Source organism: Halichoerus grypus, chromosome 11 (genome assembly GCF_964656455.1).
Source record: "Halichoerus grypus chromosome 11, mHalGry1.hap1.1, whole genome shotgun sequence".
Classification (NCBI taxonomy): Eukaryota; Metazoa; Chordata; class Mammalia; order Carnivora; family Phocidae; genus Halichoerus; species Halichoerus grypus.
Genome location: NC_135722.1, coordinates 6,131,748 through 6,153,108, shown reverse-complemented (window position 1 = coordinate 6,153,108; position 21,361 = coordinate 6,131,748). Strand labels below are relative to the sequence as shown.

The window sequence follows — 21,361 nt, the reverse complement described above, 5'->3', positions numbered from 1 at the left end:
CCCATGCTTGTGCTCTCTCTCTTGAGCACTCTTTCTCTCAGATAAATAAATAAAATCTTTAAAATAAAATAAAATAAAACAAAGAGGTAAGTGACTTAAAATGAGGTGATTAGGTTGGGTCCTAACAATCTGACTGATGTCCTTATAAGAGGATATCAGGACACAGACATGCACCGACGAAAGACCACATGAGGACACAGCAAGAAGGTGGCCATCTGCAAGCCAAGAAGAGAATCCTCAAAAGAAACCAGACCTGCTGACACCTTGATCTCAGACAAGACTTTTTAAAAACTAGCATTGGGGCCTATCAGTCGGTTATTACATTGATTTTTTGAGTTCAACTGTCATTTTTAACAACATAGAATGGAACAGAATAGAAAATAGCCAAGTACATCACAAGGAGTAAAGATATGTATTGTCTTGTCACACTGGTGTTTCCCTTGTGTGCCTGTGTGTGCATTGGACCATAATAAAAATGTCTTTCTTACTAATGCTCATGGGCAAAAAAAAGAAAGAAAGAAAGATGGGCGCCTGGGTGGCTCAGTTGGTTAAGCGACTGCCTTCGGCTCAGGTCATGATCCTGGAGTCCCGGGATCAAGTCCCACATCGGGCTCCCTGCTCAGCAGGGAGTCTGCTTCTCCCTCTGACCCTCCCCGCTCTCATGTGCTCGCTCTCTCTCATTCTCTCTCTCTCAAATAAATAAATAAAATCTTTAAAAAAAAGAAAGAAAGAAAGAAAGAAAGAAAGAAAAGAAGAGAAAAAGAAAGCCCCTGTAGTTTCAGCTGGAACAAGTCCTTGCCTGTTCAAATTGCAGAGTGTAAGGCTTTGGTTGAACCAGCTCATCTTATTTTAAACACTTCTATTTTAAAATATCATAAACAAACAAACAGCCTACACGATATAAATGTACAGTTGACTATTATAAAACAAGTACCCAGGTGAGTACCACTCAGTCAAGAAACTGAACAGCACCACGGACAGCACCCTGATGCTTTCCCGCACGAGCTCCTTCACAATTAATGACCACCTTCCTGATTTTTGCGCTATTGACTTCTTTGACTTTCTTTATTTCTAACATTGCATTTCTCTTGGTATACACCTAGGAGTGGAATTGCTGGCTCATGTGGTAACTCTATGTTTAACTGCATGAGGCACTGTTCCTAAGCGGCTGCACCATTTTACATTTCCCTGAGCAGTGTGTGAGGATGCCAAACTCCCCACATCCGGACAATGCCTGCCTGCTTTTATCCCAGTCTATGGGTCATCCTTTCCTGTTTCGTTGCTTGAATTATATTTTTTTGTTGTGGGGAATTAAAGATTTTAATTAATATATTGTAGCAACTCAGTACTAGTCTACCCCCTCTGAGGCTTGTTACTGTCATTTGTCTGATTAGTGTCTGGCTGGGTTATTTTAGTGAAGTCTATCTCCGCCCTCCCCCCCACTTCCCAGTCTAAATATAAAGCCTCTGTGTTGATCCTCAGGAAGTGCAGCCTTGGATATGCCCACAGTCACCCTGGGATGACAGTCATCTGGGCTCTCCCTGACTGACTCTTTCCCTGGCCACACCTAGCTGTTAAGCTCCACTCAATGCTGGCTGAGTCTCTATTGTTTTCAACAATGTCCTGGGACATAAATTGCTCCATAAACTGATCCAATCAAATTTGGTCTCTTTAAAGGAATAGGGTTTGGATCCCCAAATCTACCTGAGGGTTCAATCTTTTCCCAGCCCCCATTCCCACTTACAAGGGGCTCAAAGGCAGAACTCAGCATCTTAGCCCTTCCTGCTTCTCTCCAAATCTCTTAGGCCAGAGAGTTCCTTGTTGTTTTTCCTTCAACATCTTTTCTGAAATAGATACACAAATCTTCTTCCAAACTGTTTATGCCAGCCACTTGTCTTCAGACACTTGAACCCAAGAATTGAAGAAATAAAGATTGTATCTTGTTCCTTTCTTTGTTGCCCCCCCCCCTTTTTTTTTGCAAGATCTAGATTGAAGAGAGAGAAGGCAGGGGTTGAACAAAGGGATTTCAGAACAATACTGCAAATTTTTATCCCACGATAGGTAGGCAGTATTATTATTATTCCCATTTTTTTTAAAGATTTTATATATTTATTTGAGATAGATAGAGAGAGACCAGGAACAAGGAAGTAGAGGGAGAGGGAGAAGCAGGCTCCCCGCTGAGCAGAGAGCCTGATGGGGGACTCCATCCCAGGACCCTGAGATCATGACCCTAGCCGAAGGCAGGCACTTAACTGACTGAGCCACCCAGGCGCCCCTTATTCCCATTTTATAAATAAGGAACATGAGGTCTAGAGAGATTGAGAAGCTAGAGTTCTTGAGACAGAGCCAGAAGTCAAGGCTGGAACTTGGGCACTTGTGTCTCTTGATGGTGTCCCAATTCTCCCTTCCTCTCCCCCACCTGGACAATGCTGGGACCAGGCTCACCCCAGGTTTCAGGAGGCCCCTTGTGGTCTGGCCGTGCTCATCATGCAGCTCTGGTCCCCGTGCACTATACCACAGGAGAAATCTCTGTCTCCTGCAGTACTCCGGAATCTCTCTCAATCCTTCCTCCCTGCACTCTGGTGTCAGATGGTAGCACTGGGGCTCTGATCAATCCTCAGCTACGTGCTTGCATCACTGTGTGACCTGGGGCAAATATCTCTTCCCCCATTCCCCGAGCCTCAGTTTCCTCATCTGTAAACTGGAGACTCTAATAGTTATTGAGCACGTGTTCACTGAGGGCCTGCTCTGGCAGGCAATGTGCTGGAAGCTGGGAATGCAAAGGGGAGTGAGACTGTCCCACTGTCCCCGTGTCCCATGGTGGCTGTGCGAACCTGGCATGGAGGTGGGCACACAGCAGGCATTCAGGGATGGGAGCTCTCCTGTGGTGTAGGATTTGTATGATCTGCTGCTGACAGCCCAGCAGTCCAGCCTTCTCAGTGGTGGCCTCTCAGGGAGCCTCTCTTTGTTTAATGAGTGCCTTTGTCCCTAAAGGACGTGCTGTTAACTGCCTTCTTGTTTCATCTGGCTGCTGGGGCCCCCAAACAGTTGGCAAAGCAGTTGGTATCATGGACTATTTTTAGGTGGGGGAGTTAGTGGGGTGTGTGGATGTGGTGGGGCCCAGGGGGATCTAGGAGACAGGGAGCTTCACAAGCAACAAGATGGGGGGAGAGGAGGAAGGATGCTCTCTCTCAGGAATGTATGGGCAAACTTTCACTTCTCCTTCATGACTGGGGCCAAAGGACACCTCCTCTGTACAACCTTCCTTGATTTCCTCAGTAAATACTCCAAAGACCCAGTTTAAGGGTCTATCTTCTGGTCTTCCCCCAGCCCTTGGTTATGGTTCCAAACATACTGAGAAATAATGTGCTGTAGGGATCTTATCTGATGCATTTCTGGGTCTCTCCTGCTCTGCACCTCTGATCCCCATCCTGCCATTCTTCATCATAACAAGGTATAGAAGTTAGGAGTCCAGATTTTGGAGTCACACAGCTGAGATCTGCCCTTGGTCCCTTTCTAGCAAGATAACCACATCCAAGTTAGGTTTGTACAATTCTGTTTTCTCATCTGTAAAATGGGGGATTATCGTGCCTGCCTCCCAGAAATTAAAGGCCTTATTTTGCTCAAAGCACAGGGCATGGCACCTGGCATAGACTGATAGATCTCTTGAAAGCCCAGGCCCAGAAGGAGCTGCGTGCTCCCAAAGGTCTCCATCCCCTTTGTGGCTTCTCAGGTAGTGTGTGTGCTAGAGGGAAGGAGGGAGGTGTTCCCGGACACCCCGGGGCCCAGAGCCGTCCAGAGGTCACCCAGCGAGAAAGTGGCCGAGCTAGGCTGAAGACAGGTCTGTGAGTCGAGTCAACTGCAGCATTTTCCTCGGCCTCCCTGCTAACGGACACCCCCTCCTCCGATTCCTCTAGTATTTTCCTTCTCTCTTTCCAGCCCCCTCTTCTCTCCTCTAATTCCGCGGGTTCCCATTTGGGAGGCGGGGTCTCAGCCTGGAGGTGGAGAATCCCAGCCAAAGGTGGGGAAAGGGGCCTCACGCCCAGTGCGAAGGCTCCGGCTTGCAATGAGAGAGGGGGCGCCCCTGTCTCTGGGAGAACCCGGAAGTCCCCAGAAATGAGGGCTGGGTCTGGGAGCCTGAACCGGGGGATGAGGCTCAAAGATACCGGAGAGTCCCCGAACCAGCGAAGACTGGCTAGGGAGTTCCTGAGACAGAGTGGTGGGCGGAGCTTCCCAGAGTCTGGGGCGGGGTGAGGGAGGGGGCGTGGTCTCCCCAGAGGGGCCGGGCTCTGTTGACTAAAGTTAAGCCTCGCCGCAAGGGGCGGAGTCTCGGGTGGGGCGGGGCTCCGGGGGGCGGTCCCAACGGGGCGGGGCATCGGGACAGGGGGCGGAGTGTGGCGGTTCGCGTTCGCCCCCTCTCCCGGCCCCGGGTGTCCCCGTGACGAGGCAGCGCGGAGCCGCCGCGGGCCGGGCCCATCCCGCCGCAGCGGCCCCGGGGCCGAGCAGGGGCGAGGCGCGAAGGGAGCGGCGCCGAGAGGGACCGGGAGCGCGGCCAGGTGAGACCGCCGGGGCGGAGGGGGCGGGGGCTGCGCCGGGCGGGCCCCGGCGGGCGCGGGGGGCGTGTTTGCGTGTCTGGGGGTGGCAGGGGGAGTGGGTCCCAGGGCGGGCGTGGGGGGCTGTTTGCGCGCTCTCGGGTCCCGGGTGGGCTCGGCGCCCGTCTGGGCACTGCCCGCGGGGCTCGGGGTGTGCGGGACTGTGTGCGTGCGCGCGCGTGTTTGTGGCGAGGGGCCGCCGGGTGTGTATCTGCGTATGCGCTGGGCCGTCATTGTGCCTGCCCCGGGCGCGGGGCGCGGGCCTGCCCCAGCGCAGTCCCTCCTGCGCGGGGATGTTTTCCAAACAGGCTTCCTGCGGAGACGGGCTCTGCTGCAGCCCCAGCCGGAGGGGGGAGCGCCGCCCCCACAGGCCTCCAGAGACCCGGGCGGCCCTGGGACTGCAGACAGACACCTGGGGGAGGGAGTGGGCGCGCACCCGGGAGGGGTCCAGAGGCCTGCCCGCCGGGTGAGGCCAAGGTGGGGAGACTGAGGCAGATGGATGGGGAGAGGAATGTGGCCAGACAGACGGAGATGGGGAGGAGGGTGGGAAGAGAGACGGTGAAAAGGACAGCCCAGGAGGACAGAGAGTCATTGAGAAAAAAGACAGACAGACAGAGGCCTAGACCTGCAAAGGGGCTGAATGATTAAGATGGATAGATAGATGCCCAAAACCCGACAGAAGGGTTACTCAGAGGCACTGGGCCCAAGAGCCAAATCCAGGAGCTGAGTCTAAGATGAGGAATAAGGGTCCTCTCTAACTCTTGAGGTGTCCCTCTTCCAAGCAGATCCCAGACTGGCGTCCTGGCCAGAAAGAAGCCTCTGGCCACCCCATGTTGGTCCACCGGCTGGCCCCACCAAACATCCTGACCCTCTGAATGTGGGGCCCTCTCCTCTTGGTTCCATCCCACCCATTTCCCTTCCCTGGTATCCCAGCAACCCCGGGACAGTTTAAAGGAGGCAGAGGTGGAGCAGTTGCCATAGCAACAGAGGTGGTGAAAGGTCACTTTGGCCTTAGCCTAGGTGGCCCTGCAGCAGGCCTGAGCTGGCGTTGAGGGGGTTGGGATGGGAGGTTGCAAAATTCTTTTTCTCCTCTCCCACTCTGCCCAGAATGGTGCTAGAAGGAAACCCTGAAGTGGGGTCTCCCCGAACCTCAGATCTCCGGCATCCAGGGAGCCAGGGCTCTTGTGTCCTCTCTTCTGGTGAAGATGCACAGCCAGGCGAGGAGCCCATCAAGTATGGCGAACTCATAGTCCTGGGGTGAGCGACCCTGGTCCAGGTGGGGCAGGGCACCAGGCACCCCCAGGGCAACCAGACCAAGGGCCCCAGCTCTCCCCACATATGACCTTCTGCTGTTTGTCCCTTCTCACCTTCCCAACTGAGAGACAGAATTGACCAAACCCACCTCAATTCCTGTTATTTTATTTTCCCATTTTTTATAAATTGCTGAGAAAACTCTAACTGCCCACCTAAGTTTCTGATCAGAAAAGAAGTAGCACCATCTGCCTTTCATAAAGCACCTAGCGTATGTAGTCTGGGGTGAAGAACTCTGGTTCTCCAGCAAAAATGCTTGGTTCAAATCCTGCCTCTGCAAGTTGCTTAACTTCCCTGTGCCTCCATTTTCCCATCTTACAAATAGGGACGATAATAATACCTCAGAGGGTTGTCAGAGGAATGAATGAGGTGATTTCTGTAAAGCACGTAGGACGGTGCCTGGCACATATCCAGTGTTCTGGGAGGCAGGCTTGTGCCAAGCCCTTTCACGGACATTATTTCATTTCAATCTTCACAAAGATGCTGTGAGGAAGGAGGTGAGGAAACCGAGGCTCAGAGAGGGGAAGTGACTGGTCCAAGGGCACACAGCTGGTAAGTGGCAGGGCTGGGATTTGGACCTAGGTCTTTCTTACTCTAGGTCTAGTGCACTTTGACTAAGCCGCAGCTGACCCTCATGCTACAGATGAGAAACCTGAGGCCAGGAGAGGGGAAGCGATGTGAGTTGGTGGCTAGACCTCACCCCTTCCTGGTCTCCGCCTGACCAGGATCCTTGCATCACCCAGTAGCACTGCCCCCAGGCACAGATCCCTCTTCTTATTCCCCCATCCACACCTCCTTTTGGCCTCTCTCTCTGCCATCTGCCCAGAAGATATTTGATAAGCTATGCTATCATTATGATTATTTAGAAATAATAATGGCCACTGTTTGCTGACATGTATATACCATGTGCTTTTTCCTAATAAGTTAACATTTATCAACGGCTTGCTATATATGTCAAACCCTGTGCCAAGCATTTTTAAATGCTTTATCTCATTTAGTTCTCACAATGAACCTGCGAGGTAGGTCCTGATTAATTAGCACCATTTTACAGAGGTCATGTGATAAGTGGAAGAGCCAGGATTTAAGCCAGGCCCATCTGAGCCCCGAGCCTGTGTCCAGAACTGCCCCACACCCCATAAGTGGGAAGAACTTCTGAGGCCAAAAGTGATTTTGCCCCTCTCAGGGCTGCTCGCAGGAGAAAAACAGCTGCTTGGTGTCCCAAAGGAAGGGCAGATTTTCCAGCTGAGGGCGAGGCCACCGATGAAGGAGAGTGCAGACCTAAGGGTAGAGGCCCTCTTGGCAGCTGTTTTTTCTCAGTAGAGCAGTGAAGCCCCACACTGGCTATAGAGCCACCCAGAGAGCATATTGAAAAGCCCCACTGATAGTCCCATCCCCAACCTACAGAATCTGAATCTCCATGGGTGGAGCCAGGGAATCTACATTTTAACAAGCTCAAGAGAAAACTCTGATTCAAGTGGTCTTTGTGTGTATTTAGCAGCTCTTCATCCTGCTACTCCCTGCTCCAGAACCTTCCGTGGCTCCCTAGTCTCGCAGAATAAAGTCCAGACTCCTAAGCTTGGTGTTCAGGGCCCTTCCGCCAGCTTCATCTGCCTCTACTTAAGCTCACACCCAAGTCACCACTCCCTGATCTCACCAAACCCTGCCAGCCTCAGGCCCTTTGCTTGGGGTGAGCCTTCCCTCTGGAAGGGCTTCTGCAAGAGAGGCCGGAGTCAGACAGACCCGAGTTCAAATCTCTGACTTTTTCACTTACTAGCCTGGGACCTCGGGCAGGTCATTTTACCTCCCTGAGCCTCAATTTTCCTCATCTGTAAAATGGGAAGAAAGATACTTGCCTGGCAGGACATTGCATGGATTCCATTAGTAATTAATAACGTGAAGCACCAGGAACACGGGAGGCTCCACTACATGGCAGTGATCAAGGCTGTGACTCACCCCATCTTTGCCTTCCACAGTCAGTCCCTCCGGATAAAAGCTGGAAGGAAGGTAGAAATTTGACATGTATGGATATATGGAGGTGGTGGCATTGTGGGTCTGTTTTTTCTTTCATTCTGGTTTCCAGTCGTACTTGTGGTGTCGTAAATGACAGTTTGCTGTAAAGGTGAATCCTTTCCAGTTCTTCAAGGCCTAGTAAATGGGTTAGCCCTCTCAGAAACCTGATCTGAGCATTCCTTTCTCCTGCCTCTGGGCCTGTGGTGTAGTTGGTGCCCAGCTTCCTTGAAAAACTCAGGACACCCCTTCTCTTCTCTGCCAGCGAGGGGACAGAACTGACCTGCGATGTGCGCTCTGTGGCACCCCAGGGCCCAGCAGCTGACCAGTCAGGTGTCCAGGAAACCTGGATAATTGAATGAAAGGCCTTTTAAGATATTCTGCCCCTCACCCTACTCCCCAAGCGCACTGATTTGATAACGTAGGGTCTCCTAGTTTCAGGTGGTTGTAGGGCTTATTTATGAAGGGAGACTCTGCCCAGAAGTTGGCAGTTCCTCCAAATCTCTCAGGGGCTCACCTTCTCTATCTCTCTCTCTCTTTCTCCCTGCAACCCTTTCTTTTTAAACCCCTACATCCACAGCTACAATGGGTGTCTGGCAAGTGGGGACAAGGGTCGCCGGAGAAGCCGCCTGGCGCTGAGCCGCCGGCCCCACGCCAACGGCGTGAAGCCCGACGTCATGCACCACATCTCCACACCGCTCGTATCCAAGGCAAGCAGCTTGTCCCAGTGGACCTGGACAGAGGTCCTGCGCTCCCCACCCAAGTCCCAGGTCTTTGGCCTTCCCGGTCCTACCCACCCACGGCCCCACCAGAATAGGGGAGCCCACCATGTCCTCACTCGCTGCCTTGGGCTACCAGAGAAATGGTGCCGAGGGGAGATCCTTTGTAATGTACTATGCGTTACAGTTTGCAGAATGTTTCTATGATGACCAGACCCCAGCCACTGCATGAAAATGATCAGCATCATTTCGAGGCAGCCACAGCTCAGAGAAGGGACGTGACAATCACACAGCAATGACAAAGGAAAAGCCTTTGGCTTCAGAGGACTTGGGTTGAGATACAGGCTCTCCCGTGTCCAGCTGTGTGTCTTTAGGCCAGTTTCTTCTCCCCTCTGAGCTGCGGTTCCCTCCACTGTAAAATGGGCATGATAATGATGTCTCCTTCTTGGGGTGGCTATAGGGGTCAAATAAGGTAACCTGCGTATAGTGCCAGCTGCCCAGTACATCCTCGGCAAGGGTAGAGCTGCGCCTTCGCTGGCCTTGGCCAGTGGGCTTTGGGTTCCAGCCTCTGGCTCCGAGGCTCACACTCCTCCTGGCCACATGCCCTGGGAAGTGACTTCTCCTTTCTCCCCACCAGGCACTGAGTAACCGCGGCCAGCACAGCATCTCGTACACGCTGTCCCGGAGCCACTCGGTCATCGTCGAGTACACACATGACAGCGACACGGACATGTTCCAGGTATGGCTCAGGCCCCTCTGTGCGCCTCTTGGCCACTGGGCCACCAGGCCTCGACGTGCAGCTCTGCGGGCATTCCAGGGTGAACCTGGAAGACTGAAGGCCGTGGTGAAGTTGCTTTGGGGGCACTCAGTGTAATCGACTACACTCCAGATGAAGAAGTGGGATGTCCAAGGAGGGCTGTTGACTTCCTGGAGTCACACAGCAAATCAGTGGCTACATCAAAATTTAAAACCCAGGACCCGACACCCAGGCCACGGGAGGTCATGCAGCTTAGGGGTTCAGAGTGTGGCGTGAGAGTCATACTGCCTGGGTCAGATCCCAGCTCCATCACCTACCAGCTAGGTGACTTTGGGCAAGAGTCACTTAACGTACTCGCTCTGGGCCTCAGTTTCCTCATCTGTACAGTGGGGCCAATAACGTACCCACTCCATGGAATTATCGGGTAGATTAGCGGAGGTATTGTACATGAAGTGCTTGGCATGGTAGCTAGTACATACAAAAAATTTGCTATTTGCTGCTAATGTTTGGGCACTCCCAGACTGGGTGTCACCTTTTCACTGGTCTATCAAATAAATCAACTCATTTTTATTGAGTGGGGGAGACAGAGAAGACCCCAGACCCCAGTGACTGGATTTGGCGACTCCAGCTGAGAGCCCAGAGGGCTCCTCCTCATTGTTTGGTGACCCTACAAGCAGAGCAGCTGCTGGGAACCCGGTGGGAGGGTTGGGAAGCCCGTGGGATTGACCTGCACACATGGCACCCCTGTGCTTGCTCTCCCCTTCCTCACAGATTGGCCGCTCCACGGAGAACATGATCGACTTTGTGGTAACAGACACATCCCCTGGAGGAGGGGCTGCCGAGGGCCCCTCAGCCCAGAGCACCATCTCCCGCTATGCCTGCCGCATCCTCTGTGACCGCCGGCCACCCTATACTGCCCGCATCTATGCCGCTGGTTTCGATGCCTCCAGCAACATCTTCCTTGGAGTGAGTGAGCCCACCCCCAGACAGGGACTGGCACCTCATCTGAGAGTGAGCAGAGGGGTAGGGGAGGGAGGGGCAGCGCCCTGGGGGGATGGACCAGCCCGGCAGTCATCCTAACCATGACCTGGGCTGGCATTAGTGATGCCACTTAAAAAATGAGCACCGTGAGGCTCCTAGAGTTCAGGTGATGCCCGTGGCCATGCAGCGTCCATTCTAGTCCTCTCTGGGCCACCTCTGACCATGAGGGTAAAGGGGCAGCATCCCTGGCTCACAGCCTGCCGGGGGCCACTCGGAGATATGATCTGATCCCACATGTGGTCCCAGGAGCGGGCGGCCAAGTGGCGGACCCCTGACGGTCTGATGGACGGCTTAACCACCAATGGGGTCCTGGTGATGCACCCAGCGGGTGGCTTCTCTGAGGACTCGGCCCCGGGTGTCTGGAGGGAGATATCGGTCTGTGGGAACGTGTACTCTCTGAGGGACAGCCGCTCCGCACAGCAGCGAGGGAAGCTGGTAGGTGGCCTGCTCCATGCCCACCCCCTCCCCTCATCCCTCCCGGGCCCTTCCCCCTGATCTCCTGCCCTCCGATACAAGGGAGCCCCAGCAGGCTCCGTCTGGGGGCCATGCACCACTTGCCCCACAGAGAGGGCCAGACCACGGTCCCCAAAACATAGCCCACATACTGCTGGAGGTCCGTGGGGTGGCGTGTGGTAGAGCAGACATAAACACTGCGGTACCAAGTGACTTTAGGGATGCCGGCAGCTGAAAAAATCACAGCCTCTTACGAGGATGACACTTGGCCCATGTGTGAGCAGTTTATAGCCTAAAGTGTTGACAGTCTGTAACATGTCTCTCACGTTCAGACGGATTTAGCCTTATTATCCTCGCCTAGCGGGGAAGGGCCCTTGGAGGAGTTCTGACAGGTGACGGTGGCACAGATCAGAGAACCAAGGTTCGGAGCCAGGAGAGAGTCCTAGAGAGACGTCGGGGCCAGCCCAAGGTCATGTGGCCAGGCTGCTCAAATGGGCCATGCAGAGCCCTTCCAGCGTATGAGCACATGGGGCCAGTGGAGGCGAAATCTCAGGGAAGAGCACGGCTTCTCTCTCCAGAGCATCGATTCTACCGGGAGAGTTGGGGAAACGTTATTTTTAAAAACTGTGCCTGTGAATTTCACTAGCATTCACTTGTGGAGTACCTACTATGTTCCAGGTTCCGTTCCAAGCGTTTGCAATGGTTGATTCGTGAGAACCACTTGAGATAACGGAAAGCATGGGAAGTAGCATCCATCCTGAGGATAAGGGAATTAAGACCCAGAGAGGTTGAGTTACTCGACCAGGGATGCAGAGTTAGTCAGCAGTGAAGCCAGAATTCACACCCAGGCCGGCTAGCTCTAGAGTCCTTGCTTTTAACCACAGCCATGAGGACAGCTGCCGTGGGCCGAGTCCCCCGTGTTTCAGATAGAAGAGTTTCCCACTGTGCCCTCAGAGGAGAGCCTGGGTCTCATTTTGGTCCAGATCTCCTGATTTGACAGATGAAGTGATCAAGGCCCACGTCCCACTGTGAGGGACAGCGCATGCCTGGGAGCATTGACTTGCCCTCCCACGTGGCTTCTCAGCCCTCCTGGCTCCTCTGCCTCCGTCCTCACCCCTCCTCTGCCCCAGGCCTCCCCTCTCCTCTGCCCTAGCCCCCTGTCCGGGGTGTTCTGTCCAGGGAGGTTTGGTGGGATGGACAGGTGGCTTGGCTGGGGTGATGGCTGCCTGACGGCCAGGGGTTTGGTGCCCTCTTGAGCAGTAAGGCCCTTCTGCTGTCTCTGGCAGGTGGAAAACGAGTCCAATGTGCTGCAGGACGGCTCCCTCATTGACCTGTGTGGGGCCACTCTGCTGTGGCGCACACCAGCGGGGCTGCTGAGGGCACCCACACTGAAGCAGCTGGAGGCCCAGCGGCAGGAGGCGAACGCGGCCCGGCCCCAGTGCCCTGTGGGCCTCAGCACCCTGGCCTTCCCCAGTCCGGCCCGGGGCCGCACGGCACCCGACAAGCAGCAACCCTGGGTCTACGTCCGGTGTGGCCACGTCCACGGCTACCACGGCTGGGGCTGCAGGAGAGAGCGGGGCCCCCAGGAGCGAGAGTGTCCTCTCTGTCGCCTCGTGGGGCCCTATGTCCCCCTGTGGCTTGGCCAGGAGGCCGGCCTCTGTCTGGACCCTGGGCCACCCAGCCATGCCTTTGCACCCTGCGGCCACGTCTGTTCCGAGAAGACTGCCCGCTACTGGGCCCAGACACCACTGCCCCATGGCACCCACGCTTTCCATGCTGCCTGCCCCTTTTGTGGGGCCTGGCTCACTGGCGAGCATGGCTGCGTCCGCCTCATTTTCCAGGGACCGCTGGACTAGGCTCCCCCAGGCCCCGGCTGCCATGCCCACCTGCCCACCTAGGTCCCCCACCTCCTGCAGCCCAGAGGGAGCTCTGCATGTGGGACTCTACCCGCTGGTGCATAGCCACACCAGATGGACGTGTTGGATGGGCTGTGCTCCTCCCCTCTTAACTCTGGTCCCTGAAACCCCTACCCCAGTCAGAATGACGGGGCCCTCAGCACCAGCTCTGTCCTGGGCTGATGGAGGGAAGCCCACCCCTATGCCCTGGCCCTTCCTGGGGTGTCCCACATCATGCCGCCTACACTGTGTCCCTGGGGGAGTGAAGGGGCCATGGGTCCCTGATCCCCAGCTTAGGCTGGCTATGCCCTGAGCCTGCCGACCCAGCTCCAGATATTCACCCTGCTGCTGCCCTGGGTTCCTCTATAAACCTTGCTGCTCAGCTGCCCTCACAAATCCCACGTGTCCAGCATGCGTGCAGTGCCGCCAGCCCCCGCATGAGTGACGGGTGGGCAGCAGGCTGGGGCCGGCATCTGCTGATACCCACTATGGGCTGGACTCCGTGCCAAGTGGGCTCTGGAAACACAGAGACGATCAGACTTGGTTCCCTGCCCGGTGGAATTCACAGTCTAGCGGACGACAGACCAAATTGCCGGACGACAACACAGTTTCCTGTGTCCCAGCAGTAGAGAGTCATCAAGGGCTGTGGAGCAGGTCTCCCAAGCGGGCGGGAGAGTGAGGGGGGCTTGCGTGGGAACTCCCCACCGAAGGGGTTGGTGCTCTGGGCAGGGGGGAGGCTGAGTACAGGCTCAGGTGTGAGGAAGCAGGGACCTGAGTGAGGGGTTGAGCTGCTGGAGCAGAGGCAGTAGTGGGGGCAGAAAGAAGGCTGGAGCAAGAGGTTACGGGCTGCGCTGACGCTGACGGGGAAGATGCTGGATGGAGGCTTTGGAACCTCGCTTGTGGACAGTCAGGAGCAGAGGGAGGAGAGAGGACTTGCGCTCCCAGAGTGCTGGCTGTGACGGAAGGGCTACTATTACCAAGTGCCCACCATGCCCTGCGCGGTGCTACTTCTGCTCATAACTACGTTAATGGAGCACGAACCAGGAGGCTTTGCTGTTTATCCTCACAGTAACCCCGGGGAGGGGGAGGTGTTACCATTTCTGTTTACGGGGAGATTAAGGCACATGCGCCAAGTCACACAGCTAGAAAGTGGCCAAGCCGGGATTCAAACCCGCGACTGCCTGCCAGGCCTCAGCCTGGCCTCCTCCATCACACCGTGCTGCTTTCCTTGGACGGGGGTGGGAGAATGGGGAGGGCAGCTCAGGTCACCGGAACTGCATGTGCAAACATGTGGCAGGGAACACCTTGACCGACCAAGGGGCCCGGTCTGGAGCAGCAGAAAAGAGACATGGGGTGTGAGGACATTGGGCTGAGGCCTGGTGGCCCTCAGTTGCCATGGAGACCAAGTCCGAACTGGACCCTTACTCATCTTGGCTAAGTGGCACCTCTCCCTGAGAGCCAAGGCAGGCTCAGTGTGCTGCTGGGGTTGCTTTCAGACAATTTCTGGGGGGGGGAGCAAGCTAGGGAGACCGGCAGATGGAGGTTCTGGAGTATAAAAAATTTCTGAAAATGAGGCTTCTAAGTACAGGCCTGACCTGGGCATATCCTCAGTTGAAGACAGCCGCTAGAGCCTTAGGGAGTATAGATTCCAAGGGGAGGGCCTGCTGCAGCTCACACAGGTGGTGGGGGCCACAGAGACCAGACCCAGGGCTCTCGATAGGACAGAGGGCTCCTGTGGGTGGTGAAAAGGGGATGTGATGAGATTCCGGCTCCCGGAGCATCACATGCCACAGTGGGGGAGCCAAGATGGGGCTGCCTGATCAGGCAGATGTGAGAATACTGCAACCCCTACACACACACACGCACATACCACTGGGAATCCAGTTCTCTCTTCTGACCCTGTTGGGAGCCAGGTAGGGGATGTTCCGCTTCTGTTTCCAGCAAGGAGAGGAAGGAGGAGAGACAAGCAAAGAGCATGGTACCACCCCAGGGAGAACTTGGAGGTAGTGGTGGAGGGTAAGACAGCCCTGATCTTGGCCCACCTCTGCCCCTTTCCAGCTCTTGGAGCCTCAGTCTCCTCACCTGTTAAATGGAATAGCAATTCTTATATCACCAGATGGCTGTGAATGTACTGAGAGCCCTGTAATACAGTAGGTATTTAATGTCACTTCCTCACCTTCCCTTCCTGCATTGCCATAGGGAAGAACCAAGCCTAGGGATGGTCGTGACTCCAGTGAGTAGACTTCGTATGATTATATGCGTGTGTGCACTGGGGCCAGTGGAGGGGACAGTGTGGTGGAAGTTCTCAGGAAGGCTAGATCCCGGTTCAGGGACACCTGAGGATAGCCTGGGTGTCCTAGGGAAGTCAATGAACCTATTAGCCTCAGTTTCCCCATCTCCTACAATGGGTAAAATGATGATATCCTATCAGGGTTGTTACAAGAATGAAATATCCTCCATGTCAAGCTGTTAACACAGGACCTCGTGTATTAACTGTGAACATAAAAACGCTGCTTGTTTGAGAATGCCAGGAATACTGGGATCTTTTACTAGCCTGAGCTGCCCATTGGTGGCTAGAGAGCACTACCTCCTTTGCTGGTGCCCATCTCAAATTCACCCAAGTCAGGGGAGTATACCCATTTTAAAGACAATAAAAATTGAAGCATAGGAAGAAGAGGTGGGACTTTCCTAAGGACACAGAGAATTTATTGAGCTTGAGCTCCTCCCTGTGATGATAATGGTCACTGGAGCCAACAGCAGCACTGTTGTGTCAAGCAGGCCTTTGGGCACTTTCATAAATGAGAAACTGGCATCAATGGTGGGCAGATGCTGCTGTGAGCCCAGACACAGGTGTGGCAAAGGTAGGGCAAGGAGAGTGTGTGGATTTCAGGTATTCCCTTTCTCCAGCCCCTCTGGGCATAACACTAGGGAGCAGACTGCCCAGTCATCAGTTCACTCAGGGCTACAGCATCCTTCGGAGTGGAGTCAATTGTTAGCTGGGTTTTCTGGCTGAGGAAGACTCAGAGAGGTAAAGTGTCCCACCTAAGGCCACACAGCCAGTAGATGATGGGGGCCTGATTGGACCTTAGATGGCCTGCCTCTGCCCACGCTGACCCAGGCCCCTCTCAATGCTCCCCACTGAGCCCGGGCCTGGTGCCAGCACTTGGACATGCCATGCCCAACCCAGGTCGTCCTCTTGTGAGTCCATCCAGACGTGCAAAGGTGGACCTCAGGCCCAGCTCTGTCCTGGGCAGCCTTTTGGGGTCACAGGCAGCTCTCCCTTCCATCAGGCATCGGGCAAGCACCAACCAACTCCAGGCCCCTCGCCCCTTTGTGCTGAGGAAACTGAGGCTCAGAGATGTTTAGCGGCTGCCTTCCAAGCCCCCGCGAATCGATGGCGGTGCAGTGAAGTACTTGTCCCCGCACGGGGGTGATCGCCTCAGCTCAGGCCCGGCAGCTGGCCTTGTAGGTTCGCAGTGTCCTAAGAGTCTCCACCCCTAACCCTCGAATCCAGTGAGGGAGAGGGAGTCACATCACTTCCAGAGCGCAGGTACCTGCAAAACTGAGGTCCGGGGACCCAAAGGAGAGCGGCGCTGGGGCTCTGTGGGGAAGTCCCTGCCGGTCCGTACTTGACACCCATGCCGCCCCGCACGGACTCGAAGGGACCCTGTCAGCCCGGTCTGCCGGGACTGGGCCGCGCCCAGGCCGGCCACTCAGTTTCCCGGCCGCCGAGCCTGCACCCTCGCGGACAAAGGCTAAGGCCGCAGGGGCCGTCCCGCCGGCGGCCCAGTAGGGCCGGGGAGCGGGGAGCCGCGGGCCGGCGGAGCGCGCCGTGGTGCGCCTATTGGCTGGAGCTCACGCCCATCCGGGCCCCGAAGCCCGGCAATTGGCCGCGGGGGGCGGAGTTCGTGGAGCCCCAATGAATGGGGGAGCCGGAAGCAGGAAGTGAGTTTGCGATGAGAGCAGCTGCTGCAGGTGAGGAGCGGCGCCCGGGTTTCGGGGTCACAATGCGTCATCCTCGGGGGACAGGGCGAGTCTGGACCGAACGCAAGATTATTCTCTTTCTGCCTTTCATCCAGTACCCCTTCCACATTCATCGCGGCCCCGAGGCCGAGGAACCCTCCCGGGCAGCAAAGAGTTAACCCCGAGGGTTGTGCTACTGGGGCGGAGCATCCGGAGTGGTGGGGGAGGCTGGACACTCATTCGGGTTAAGGGAGGGCGGTGTGGAAAATGCGCTGGGTTGGGAGATCCCGGGTCCCAGCGGAACTGTGAGACTTCGGTAAGTTTCGTGGCCTCTCTAAGCCTCAGTCTCTCTGTCTGTAAAATGAGTTTTCTTCCAGCTCCGAACTAATGTGGCTCTGGAGCTCCCCTGGCGAAGCACAGGGAGACGGTGGGAGGAGGGAGGGCCAAAGAAAAGGCATTTAGAAGGATGAGAGTGAGACGGATTGCGCGCCCTCCTGGTGAGGTTGGCCTTATTATCACCCCCACTTTACAGAGGTGGAAACTGAGGCACAGAAAAGTGAAACAACTGACTTGGTTTTAGGAGTCTAGGGTTGAACCAGGTTTGGAACCTGGGTCTTCCAGCTGGTAGCCTGGAACTCTATCCTTGTGAACACAGTGGTGAGTGGAATTGAAGAACTTACAGGAGAATTCTCAAGAGGAGGCTAGGAAGTCAGAGAAGGAGAAGGGGAGCCTGAAGGGCCTGGGCTGGGAGTCTAGAGATGCAGGTCTCTGCTTCTGACCTCTCCCTTGTGTTAGTAGGCAAAGCTCCTAGCCTCTCTGGGACTCAGTTTCCCTATCTGTAATACTAGGTAGTTGAATTCAATCTTTAAGGTTGAGGGGCCGCAGGCCAAATATGACCCACCAGTGTATTTTGTAATATCTTCGCATGAGTCACCTAACCTCTGAGCCTCAGTTAGCGTATCTGTGAATGGGTTTGGGGGAGGATTAAATGAGACCATGAGAGTGCTTAGCTAGGTGTGTAGTTGGTGTGTGGTAAATGATAGCTGTGATGATGGTGATGGTTCTCAGCAGGGCCCATGGCGGACGCCCAGTACATCCTGCCCAATGACATCGGTGTGTTTAGCCTGGACTGCCGGGAGGCCTTCCGCCTGCTGTCACCCACAGAGCGCCTCTATGCCCACCATCTGTCACGGGCCGCCTGGTATGGAGGCCTCGCTGTGCTGTTGCAGACCTCCCCTGAGGCCCCCTACATCTATGCGCTGCTCAGCCGCCTCTTCCGCGCCCAGGACCCCGACCAGCTGCGCCAGCATGCCCTGGCTGAGGGCCTTACCGAGGAGGAGTATCAGGTCAGTTCTTTTAGGTCATCCGGCATTTCCTGAGTGGCTTCTGGGTATGAGGGACCACAAGCAGAGGTACAAAGGTCTTTCTCTGTAGATTAGACCAAGGGCTACAAATACAGGAACCTCTCCTGGAGCCTCAGTCTTCTCATCTAGAAAATGTGCGTGAGGATCTGTACCTCCTAGGGTTGCAGTGACCTGACTCCAAGATAAATAGTGGCTGCTGTGAGTAAAGGAAACAGCTATGGACACTCAGAGATGGTAGAGGAGTGAGTCCAGGCTAGGAATCAGGAGGTCTGAGATCCGAACCAGATCTTTCTCTGGCATGTTGTGGGTCCCTGCCTGTCCCCTGGCTTTTGTTTGTTTGTGGGTCTGTTGGCCAAGTAATGCTTAGATGTATTTGTAGTGCATTGCCGCAATGCAGAAAGGCACAAAATGAAACACGAATGTCACCCGTTGGATGGTGGGGTGTACAGCCTTTTGAGTCCTCTGTCTGTGTATTGCATTCCTACACATGTACATGCACACGTGCACTGGTTCCTCATTTTGTCTTTTATGTAAATGAGATCATGCTCTCCATGTTCTTAGGAGTTCTGCTTTTTTCTTTTCTTTTTTTTTTTTTAATTGAACACCATGTCTTGGAGAACTTCCATGGGGTACATATAAATCCAGTTCATCCTTTTTGTTGACCGTGAAGCACTCCACTGCAGTGTATACCATAATCAATTTAATCTTTTCCTTATTGTTGGACATTTGGATTGTTCTTGATTCTTCCTAGAAATAGTGCCACAGTGAGCATACTTGTGCCCCTGTGTGAGTAGGATCTATTTCTAGAAGCAGCATTGCTGGATCAAAGGCTCTGTACGTTTACAAGTGATTGATGTTGTTAAACCATCTTTACAAAAGTTTCACCAAGAATGTATGAGAAAATGGGCTGTGTTTCTACATGTAAAATAAAGGGATTGGATTGCTTATCTCTGAGCTGAGGCACAGGCTGTTTCTTCTCCCTTTCTTTAACTTAGTAATCACATCCCATTTCTAGACCTTGACTTACTCATTAAAAGAGTTAATGGCTGAGGAAAGTGCAAGCTAAGTATTACTGTTCTCAGTGGGATACTTGTGCTTGCAAATAGCAGAAATCCACCTCAAATTGGCTTAAGTGAAAATAAAAATCATGACTTCCGGTTTCTAGTCCAGCATGTAAGTAGCTTATAAGTCACCAGTCTGTCCTAGCAAGTAAAATGTGGAACTAACTGGTAAAATCAATAACGTTTCTTACGTCCTTAAGAGAAGTGAGGGCACAGGGCTAACTGCTGCCCCCAAATTGGAGAGACAGACAGGTGGGTACAGAGAATCACAACTCACCAGCGTAAAAATTCACGAACAGAAGCCTCCCCCAGAGCCGGTGCTGGAGTCGGAAAACCTGAACTGTGATTGACAAATCACTGGAGGCTCAGTGTGGACAGCTCTGAGAGTTAAAAACTCCAGGAGGACCCACGCAGAGGAGGGGCCTCCACACTTTTGGGAATTTGGGGAATTTTACCTCCAGGATCTTGGTCCTCACAATGAATTTCAGAGAAAAAGCCCCTTGTGCTTCTGGCAGGGGGAGGGGAAAGGGAATCATTTTTGAAAAAATGCCAGAACATTTCTGTTCTTCACAGTTTGCTCTCAGGAGAAACTATATCTCTAGAACCTAGCCTGCTAGGGTTTTATCAGAGCCTAACTGACCTGGGTGGAGGAAAATATCCCATTCCAGACAGTTCTCGTCATCCTGTCCCACCTAAGGGGGAGGGTGGGGACGCGGGACTAAGAAGCACATGTAAAGTTCAGTGAGGTAAAAGCTCACTGAAAGACTGCTGAGACCTAATCGTGGGACTGGAGAATGCTTCTCCTGCTCCCACACCTTACCATCGCATTACTAAAGGCCTATTTACAGCAGTTCCTTTTACCCAGTGCATCATGTCTGGCTATCAGGAAAAAATGACAAAACATACTAAAGGCAAAAAATGCAGTTCGAAGAGACAGAGAAAGCACCCGAAGCAGATTCCGACATGGCAGGGATGTTGGACTTACCAGACCAGGAGTTAAAACAACTGTGGCTGATATGCTAAGGGCTCTAATGGATAAAGCAGACAACATGCAAGAACAGATGGGCAGAGAGATGGAAATCCTAAGAAAGAACCCAAACCGCTAGAAGTCAGAAGACACAGAAATGAAGAATACCTTTGCTGGGCTTACTAATAGTCTCTGTTAGTAGACTTGACACAGCTGAGGAACGACTCACTGAGCTTGAGGATATCCCAATAGAAATCTTAAGAACTGACCAGCAGAGAGAAAAGACTGAAAAACACAGAACAGAGTATCTAAGAACTGTAGGGCAACCACAGGAGGTATAACGAATATGTAATGGGAATACCAGAAGAGGAAGAAAGAGAAAACAAAGAAATATCTGAAACAATAATGATTGAGAATTTCCCCAAATTAATGTCATATAATAAACCATGGATCCATGAAGCTCAGCGAACACTAAGTGGAATATTAAATGCCAAAAAAACTACATATTTTCAAACTACAGAAAATCAAAGTAAAAGTCCTAGAAGAAGAAGCTGGAGGAAAAATGGATCCTACCTTTAGAGGAGCAAAGATAAGAATTGCATCCAACTCCTTAGAAACCACACAAGCAAGAAGAGAGTAGATTGAAGTATTTAAAGTGTTAATACAAAAAGCTACCAGCCTAGGATTCTGTACCTGGTGAGATTATCCCTCAAAAGTGAAGGAAAAACAGATTTTGTCAGACAAACAAAAATTGAGGTCATGTATTGCGGTGGACCTGCTTTGCAAGAAAGGTCAAAAGTTCTTCAGGGAAAAGAAAAACGATAGAGGTCTGAAACTGAAATCTACGTAAGAAAGGGAGTGCATTGGAGAAGGAAAAACTGAAGGTAAAAAAAAAAAACGTACTTTTTTTTTTATTCTTAATCTAAGAGATACCCATTTGTTCAAAATAATAGGAACATGGGCTCCTGGGTGGCTCAGTTGGTTAAGCGACTGCCTTCGGCTCAGGTCATGATCCTGGAGTCCTGGGATCGAGTCCCGCATCGGGCTCCCTGCTCAGCAGGCAGTCTGCTTCTCCCTCTGACCCTCCTCCCTCTCATGCTCTCTGTCTCTCATTCTCTCTCTCTCAAATAAATAAATAAAATCTTTAAAAAAAAAAAAAATAGGAACAGTGTATTTGATTATGCATGCTTATGTTTATCTACATTATATGTAATTTACATATTTATACCTA

The 21,361-nt window shown here is 53.3% G+C and overlaps 2 protein-coding genes across 7 annotated transcripts in view; both read left to right on the top strand.

The window, feature by feature from the left end:
• The first annotated feature begins 4,393 nt into the window (after window positions 1–4,393).
• PELI3 (pellino E3 ubiquitin protein ligase family member 3) lies at window positions 4,394–13,171 on the top strand. 3 transcript variants are annotated; one of them, XM_036121516.2, is made up of 8 exons: window positions 4,394–4,556; window positions 5,700–5,849; window positions 6,384–6,455; window positions 8,491–8,620; window positions 9,267–9,368; window positions 10,158–10,352; window positions 10,674–10,862; window positions 12,167–13,171. In XM_036121516.2, exons 2-8 carry the CDS (start codon window positions 5,701–5,703, stop codon window positions 12,734–12,736), a joined length of 1,407 nt encoding a protein of 468 aa, XP_035977409.1. In that variant the 5' UTR covers window positions 4,394–4,556; window position 5,700; the 3' UTR covers window positions 12,737–13,171. The 3 variants fall into 3 exon arrangements, with proteins under 3 accessions (XP_035977409.1, XP_077913882.1, XP_035977410.1); XM_078057756.1 differs by lacking the exon at window positions 6,384–6,455 and having other exon boundaries at window positions 5,700–5,825; XM_036121517.2 differs by lacking the exon at window positions 6,384–6,455 and having other exon boundaries at window positions 4,395–4,556.
• A 3,455-nt stretch (window positions 13,172–16,626) lies between these two features.
• The window catches only part of DPP3 (dipeptidyl peptidase 3), a 36,958-nt gene continuing 32,223 nt past the window's right edge, over window positions 16,627–21,361 (top strand). Inside the window, exons 1-2 of one of the 4 annotated variants that reach the window (XM_036121509.2) lie at window positions 16,627–16,750; window positions 17,807–18,084. In XM_036121509.2, the coding sequence (XP_035977402.2) occupies window positions 16,699–16,750; window positions 17,807–18,084 (330 nt within the window). In that variant the 5' untranslated portion in view covers window positions 16,627–16,698. The other 3 variants (XM_036121510.2, XM_036121512.2, XM_036121511.2) reach the window with 3 other exon arrangements.